The 8,130-nt window shown below is 42.9% G+C and overlaps 1 protein-coding gene across 1 annotated transcript in view; it reads right to left on the bottom strand.

Moving 5' to 3' along the window:
• Nucleotides 1-8,130, bottom strand: part of ACOX2 (acyl-CoA oxidase 2, branched chain) — a 49,503-nt gene that overhangs the window by 14,987 nt on the left and 26,386 nt on the right. The window contains exon 13 of the mRNA XM_011998368.1: nt 7,476-7,693. Within this exon, the coding sequence (XP_011853758.1) occupies nt 7,476-7,693 (218 nt within the window). The remainder of the gene's footprint in view (nt 1-7,475; nt 7,694-8,130) is intronic.

Here is an 8,130-nt window from a genome sequence, read left to right as displayed (position 1 = left end):
AGTCTCGCTCAGTCGCCCAGGCTGGACTGCAATGGCGCAATCTCGGCTTACTGCAACCTCCACCACCCAGGCTCGAGCCATTCTCCTGCCTCAGCCTCCCGAGTAGTTGGGATTACAGGCACCTACCACCATGCCCGGCTAAATTTTGTATTTTTAATAGAGATGGGGTTTTACCATGTTGGCCAGGCTGGTCTCGAACTCCTGACCTCAGGTGATCTGCCCACCTCGACCTCCCAAAGTGCTGAGATTACAAGTGTGAGCCACCATGCCCGGCCGACAATTTCAGTCTTTTAGCTGATATTTCCGTATTTATCCAAATGTCAAAATATCTTGTTTATATTGCTGCTTGTTCATGGTTCAGTTTGAGATATTATCTGTTGATTCTTCATTCAAAAGGTAAAGATTTATATTTATCACCCTTCTCTTCCCTCCTACCTCCCCCTGTTCCCATTCTTCCTCCTCCTGGCCATCAGGCCTCCCAATATAGTTATAATTTTGGCCAGACCAGTATTTAGTATTGACATCACAATGACTGTGCATCATTAAAGCACTGGAGGTAATTGGGATACTGTATCCAGTGTAATCCTTTCTTGATGATCCCCAACATCATATGAGCCCTACCACCAATTTAATGTCCCCCTTGCCGCCTTGTGGACTCACTTCATTCCTTATCCACCTGAAATTCCATGCCCTATTACTCTCTCAAAAATATATTCAACAGGCCAGGTGTGATGGCTCACGCCTGTAGTCCCAGCATTTTGGGAGACTGAGGCAGATGGATCGGCTGAGGTCAGGAGTTCGAGACCAGCTGGCCAACATGGCAGAACCCTGTCTGTACTAAAAATACAAAAATTAGCCAGGCGTGGTGGTGTGTGCCTGTAGTCTCAGCTTCCGGGAAGGCTGAGGTGGGAGAACTGCTTGAACCCGGGAGGCAGAGGTTGCAGTGAGCTGAGATTGTGCCACTGCACTCCAGCTTGGGCAACAGAGCAAGACTCTCTCTAAAAAAAAATATATATATACACACACACACACACACACACACTCTCAACAGTTTTTCTTGCTTTGTCATACCTGTTTAGCAAAATGCATACCTCTTTGTCTTTAATTTTCCACCTACTTTGTGCTACCACCTTTGTAGCTATACATGACTGGAAAAAACAATCATAACTGGTGTAATAATGGCTCAAGTGGGCCCTAATTGCAGCTCAGCAATCGTATTACATTGCTGCATTTACTCATTGTTCATTTACTCTTTCCTTTTCTTAGGTAGTTATTTCATACCATCTCTTTGATCCTCAGATTGACACTATCCACCTTTCCCATCTCTCTTGCCTGGAAGGCTTTACATCATATCTCACTGATGAAGTGGAAGCAGTAAGAGAATCTGTGTAAGTTCCCACCCTTGCATTTATACATACAATGCCTTCTCTCTTCAGGCTGTCAGCTCAGGCCTCAGTCCCTCCTTGTCTACTAGAGGTCTTTTCCTCTTGCCTACTGGAGAAACAAAATTCTCCTGCCTTTCCCCTACAACATCAAAATTCCCCTCTCAGGGGTAAAAGGTTAGTGGAAATGCCCTTCTTTCTTTTTACTGTAGGCCTGGCTGGTTGCTGTCAAAATGGGCAAGTTCATGAAACCTGGGAATGTGGTGCTGGTCCTGGCTGGATGCTACTCTGGACACAAAGCCATCATCATGAAGAACACTGATGATGGCACCTAGGTCCATTCTTACAATCATGCTTTGGTAGCTGGAATTAACTGCTATCCTCACAAAGTGACAGCTGCCATAGGCAAGAAGATCTCCAAGAGGTCAAGGATTAAGTCTTTCGCAAAAGCTTATAACTACAATCACCTCATGCCCACAAGGTACTCTGTGGATATGCTCTCGGACAAACTATCATCAACAAGGATCTCTTCAAAGAACTTGCTCTTAAACACAAGGCCTAATGGGAAGCCAAGATCAAGTTCAGAGAAAGGTACAAGGAAAAAAAAAAAATCCCCTCCGTACCGGATCATTTCCATCAGTATACAAACAGACAGTCATTTCTCCCATCTTAAACACAAGCTTTTGACTCTATTTCCTTCTCCATCATCTTGGCCCCCCTTTAGGACAAAACTCTCTGAAAGCGTTACGCGTGTTTATGCTTATGATTTCCAATTTTCACATTCTCTCCTGAACTGGATCTATTCATGTTTTTACTCCCACCATTCCACAGAAATAGCTTTTGCCGCGGTTACTTCCTTACTATCTTTCGAGGGTCTCAAGACTCAGTACTTGGGCCTTTTCTCTTCATGCACTCCTTGTGATATTCTTCTCATGGCTTTAAATATCAACTATATGCCAATGACTTCCAAATTTATTCCTCCAGTGTCCCCTGCTTACCAACATCTGTACTTGGATTTCTGACAGGCTCTTCAAAGGTAATGTGTCTGAACCCAAACTCCTGGGCTGCTAGCTCTTTCCTGTCCACCCTGCCACCTGGCCCTCCTGTAGTCTTCCCCATTTATGGTAAATAGCAGCTCTGTCCTTCTGACCAAAAACCTTGATTCTTCTTTTCTTTCTTACCGTACATCTAATCTGTCAGCAAATCCTGTTCTGCCTTCAAGATACATTCAAACTTCAACCACTTCCCACCACTTCCAGCACTATCACTGCTCCAATCCACTATCATCCCTCACTTGGATGATTGCATGAGCCATCCAGCTGATCTCCCTGCTTTTCGCTCTTAGTTCTTAATATAGCAGCTGGAGTGAGCCTTTAAAAATATACATCAGATTCTTTCAGGTTGTGTCTATCCAATGCTCAAAACCCTCCCATTCTATCCAGTGCTCAAAACCTTCGCATTCTCTTAAGTCTTTGCAATGATCTACCTTACTCTCTCTTCCCACCCCCTGCTGTACTCCCTTAACTCTCTGACCTCTGCCCTCATTTTCCACTGCAGTCATGCCCTTCCTGCCCCTGTGGCCTCTTCTGTGTGGATGGATATGCCAAGCACACTCTGGTCTCCAACATTTGTACCATCATGCACTGCATAATGATGTTTTGGTCAATGATGGACCATGTATATCATGGTGGTCCCATGACATTATGATAAAGCTGAAAAATTCCTATTGCTTCATGACTTACATTAGAATTGCCTACAGTATTCAGTACAGCACCGTGCTTTGCAGTGTGAGCCTACGAGCAATAGGCTATACCATTTAGGCTTGTGTAAGTACACTCTGTGATGTTCACATGATGACAGACTCACCTGAAGACACATTTCTCAGAACGGATCCTCCTGTCATTAAGTGATGCATGACTGTACTTATGTTCTGCCTGTAATGTTCTTTCCCTAGCAGCTACGACAGCTTCTCCCTACCTTCTCCCAGGTCTTTCCTTAAATGTCACCCTCCCAGGGAGGTCTTCTCTGGCCTACTTAAAATTGTAGCTCCCCATCCTCCCTACTGACCCCCGGCATTCTTTCCCCCACTTCCTACTATCGTTTCCTTCATCGTAGCTATTATCATTTCACATGGTATACAGTGTGACTTATTTTGTGCATGTGTGTGCCTGTCTCCTCTCCTCTAGTGTGTAGGCATCTGTGACCCTTTTTCATCTGAAACTCGTATCCTTCACTTGAGGAATGTTTTCTTGAATTATTTTATTAATGATTCGCTTCCTTCTGTTTTCTCTGTCTTCTTTCTAGACCTATTCTTCAGATGATGAACAGCTAAGACTGGTCCTCTTACTTTTTAAAAGTCCTCCTTTTTTTTGTCTTTTTGCTTTCTTGCTGTGAGATTTCTGCAACCTTATCTCCCAGTCCTTACATTGAGTTTTCATTTCCACTATCATTTTTTAATTTCGAGGAGCTCTTTTTTAAGGTTCTCTGAATATTAGTTTTAAATAATGGCATTCAGGTTTTTTTTTTTATTTTGTGGTTGCAATACTTTCTCTATCACTGTTTTTTTTTTTTTTTTTAAGTTTTCTTCTCCCTGTGGATCCTCTTATGTCCTCTGAATTGCCTTGTTCTTGCTTGTTTTAGTCTCCATCTTTTATGTTAGGGGCATTCTTCAGGTGTTTATTGATCCCTGAGTGTCTGATCATAGCTAAGAGCAAGGCATTAACTAGCTGATTACAAACCTGTGGCTATGCTTGCTAATGTGGGGTTCACTATGGAGTGAAGTGAGTGGACCATTGGGGAACTCTGATGTCAGTGTCTTTAGCTCCTTCTCCTTGGGCTGGCCAGATTCTCCAGAGAAGGATCATCTTATTATCTTCTTGCAGGGTACTAGTCTGGCTGCCAGTTTTTTAGGAACCAGTGGGAAAAAAGGTCTGGGGGAGGGAGGTGTCCACATTTGGCCTATAAAGAACCCTGTTTTCTGAAGGGTAGCCTTATTATCAACTATACCTGATGCTCCCTAGTCCACAGACCCTCTATTTACCCTTCTGCCAGGGCAGAGTCAAGGAAAGTCTTAAAATTACTCACAGAGGCTAGGTGTGTTAGCTCATGCATGTAATCCCAGCACTTTGGGAGGCTGAGGTAGGAGAATCCCTTGAGCCCAGGAGTTCAAGACCAGTCTGGACAACATAGAGACAACATCTCTTTCTCTTTGTGGGTTTATGCCTTTAAAAAAATTTCTGTCCATTCACTGATGTTTTAGTAGGGTTTCAGGAAAGAACAAAAGTAAATGCATATGTTTAATCTGTCATCTTTACCTAGAAGTACCCCCAACTGAGGTTTTATGACCGCTTAAACAACTAAAGACTGGGTCAGTTAACATTACAGAGAGCTTGTTCTTGGCATCCTTAGCATACTTTGCCGCCCTTCAGTTTTCGTCTCAGAAATCTTAGGGAGATAGTGACTAATCAAGGCAGGGAACTGTGACACCAAACAGTGATATGCATAGAATCTGTTATGTGCCGAATTACCCTGCAGTAGTAAGGCTACTTAGGAACCATCATGGAAGTAAATCAATTTCTGGGTTTGATGCATGAGTAAGTTGGCAGCTTGCATCAGGGCTGTCTGTCTTGTCTTGAATTGTAAGTTGCTGGAGCCAAGGCAAGCACTTAGAAATGCTGTTTGCAAATTTAAAAAACATGCTTACAGGGTGTTAAGGTGATCTTTTGTATTTTACCATCACCGACAACCGGGGCTAGAACAATTATTTTCAAGTGCTTTTAAATTCTGAGGGTTTCAGACAGATAGACACCCTTGGGCTTGAACTGTGCAGTACTTAATTATGCTCTTAATAGTTTTCACCACTGGATTCCCTGTATTAGGGAAAGTTTAATACCTGGGACATAATTGTGTCAAATGTATTTTTGACAGTTTTTGATGATTTAACTGAACTTTTTTTTTTTTTCTTGAGACGGAGTCTCACTCTTGTCGCCAAGGCTATAGTGCAGTGGTGCGATCTTGGCTCACTGCAACCTCCACCTCCCGGGTTCAAGCGATTCTCCTGCTTCAGCCTCCCGAGTCGTTAGGATTACAGGTGCCCGCCACCACACTGAGCTAATTTTTTGCATTTTTAGTAGAGACAGGGTTTTACCATGTTGGCCAGGCTGGCCTCGAACTCCTGACCTCAGGTGATCCACCCACCTTGGCCTCCCAAAGTGCTGGCATTACAGGTGTTAGCCACCATGCCTAATATATATATATTTATATATATATTATATATTATATGAATATATATAAATATATATTATATGAATATATATTTATATTTATATTAAATAAATACATATATTTATTTTAGAGACAGGGTCTTACTATGTTGCCCAAGCTAGTCTTAAACTCTGCCTCAAGTAATCCTCCCACCTTGGCCTCCCAAAGTGCCGGGATTACACGTGTGAGCCACTGCTCCCAGCCTCTTTTTTTCTTTTTGTCAGTCTTGTTGATATGAGAATTGTTGGAGATTCTAGGAGTCACCTCTAACCCTATGCAATAGGCATCATATTTTCTGCCCAGTGAGGTCTCGAAAAGATTATATTCTCAAATTAGTCCATTTTTTTTAACCTTATGGACAATGGTAAATAATTTGGAATGTTTTCTTTTCTTTGCTTTTTTTGAGACAAGGTCTCACTTTCTTGCCTAGACTGGAGTGCAGTGATGCAATCATAGCTCACTGCAACCTTAACCTCCTGGGATCAATCAAGCTCACTGCAACCTTAACCTCCTGGGATCAATCAATCCTCCTGCCTCAGCCTCCCGAGTAGCTGGGACTACAGGTGTGTGCCCAATTCATTTTTTGTATTTTTTGTAGAAGTGGGCTTTTGCCATGTTGCCCAGCCTTTTTTTTCTTTATTGTTTTTATTTCTATTTTTTTCTAGGACTCTGATCAGGTTGGGCTTTGGTTTTGATATGTTTTTAAAGCAATTGTTTAGATTATAGAATAACAGTGTGAAAGCACTGCATTAGTATTTCATTGACCCTGCATTAATGCTGCATTTAAAAACTTTGTGTTATTATTTTATAAATGAATATATGAATTACAGAGTTAAAAAAATTTTCATCTTGAAGCTGAGGGAGGATTAAGGTAAGTTTACTAAACTTGGTAAGAATTTGCTGAAGCACATTTAACAAAGACAAGGATGTGTTTGAAGTATATAATGCCTCAACCTTAACCTTAACATACAGGTGAAGAGCTCATGCCCAGGGGCCAGACCTGAGATTGTACCCGGCGCCTCCTCTGGCTGATTGACACTGGGCAACTCCCATCAGCCTGAATTTCCTTTCCAATAAAATGAGGAGATTAATAGTACCCATTTCAAAGGGCTATAAGGATTAAATGAGATGTATGTAGAAGCCTTTGGCACAGGGCCTGTCACATAAGTGCTCTTTAAAGGTTAGCTATGCCTGGGCACGTTGGATCACACCTGTAATCCCAGCACTTTGGGAGGCCAAGGCACGTGGATCACTTGAGGTCAGGAGTTCGAGACCAGCCTGGTCAATGTGATGAAACCCCATCTCTACTAAAAATACAAAAATTAGCTGGGCATGATGGCGGGCACCTGTAATCCCAGCTACTTGGGAGGCTGAAGCAGGAGAATCACTTGAACCCAGAGGCAGAGGTTGCAGTGAGATGAGATTGTACTACTGTACTTTAGCCTGGGCGACACAGCAAGACCCCGTCTCAAAAAAAAAAAAGAAAAAAAAAGTTAGCTATGTTTGAGACTATTATTAGCACATTAGCAACGTATCATTCATGTGTAGCATGCTTCATTTTATTCATTTTCCTTAGATACTATTCCTATTTCCTTGACAATGTGAAGAGTTCAACTGAGGCAGCTCATTTATTCTTAAGTGTTTTTCCCATTTTTTTCTTTCATTAATTCATAATGCTTTGTGCTGGTGTAATGATAATAGGGTGTAAACCTCTCCAGGGCTGTTGCTGCTCTGTCCATTAGCAAGGTTTTGGAGTTGGAAGTGACCTGTGAACAAGGGGGTAGGGTTATTCTCTGAAGGCTAACATGGTTTGAAGGCTGTGCCACTCACCGGATCAGGCGGAGCAGGTCCAGGTAGGCTGTTCTTGCCATGTCCACTTGGGCACCAGACAGGAAGGCATCATGGAGAAAGTCACCTGAGTTAGTCAAGATTCCGTGTATGGCATGGAGGTCACAGAGGCGCTTGAGCACCTGCTGAATCGCTGATTCATTTTCTAGTTTCTCCAGAGCTTCTGTAAAACCCTTCACAGTGACATAGTAGCAGTGCGCCTACAAAGACACAAAGATATGTTCTCCTAGTTTCTGGTTTTCTACTCCAGAAGTCATCCTGGAAGCTTGGCAAGATGGCTGGAATAAACTTGAGGCAGGATGTGCTTCCCAACAGGCTGACTTTTCTTCTAGCTCACTCTGGGTCTGATCAAGGCTTTTTGATGTCGTGTGTGTGTGTGTGTGTGTGTGTTGGGGACTGGTGGGCTTTTGAAACATGGCCCTTGTTTTCTTTTGCTTGGAGCAGTTTCAAGTAGGTTGGAAAGTGGAGAGAAAGAATACAGGCACATTGGAGGCTGGCCTGGGGAAGGTAGAGGACAGCACCACTGTTCTTAAGAAAATAGCTATTTTAAGGCTGGGTGCGGTGGCTCACGCCTGTAATCCCAGCACTTTGGGAGGCCAAGGTGGGTGGATCACCTGAGGTCAGGAGTTTGAGACCA

The sequence above is a fragment of the Mandrillus leucophaeus genome, unplaced genomic scaffold (assembly GCF_000951045.1).
Source record: "Mandrillus leucophaeus isolate KB7577 unplaced genomic scaffold, Mleu.le_1.0 Scaffold57, whole genome shotgun sequence".
Taxonomy (NCBI): domain Eukaryota; kingdom Metazoa; phylum Chordata; class Mammalia; order Primates; family Cercopithecidae; genus Mandrillus; species Mandrillus leucophaeus.
This window is presented reverse-complemented; position numbering and strand designations above follow the sequence as displayed.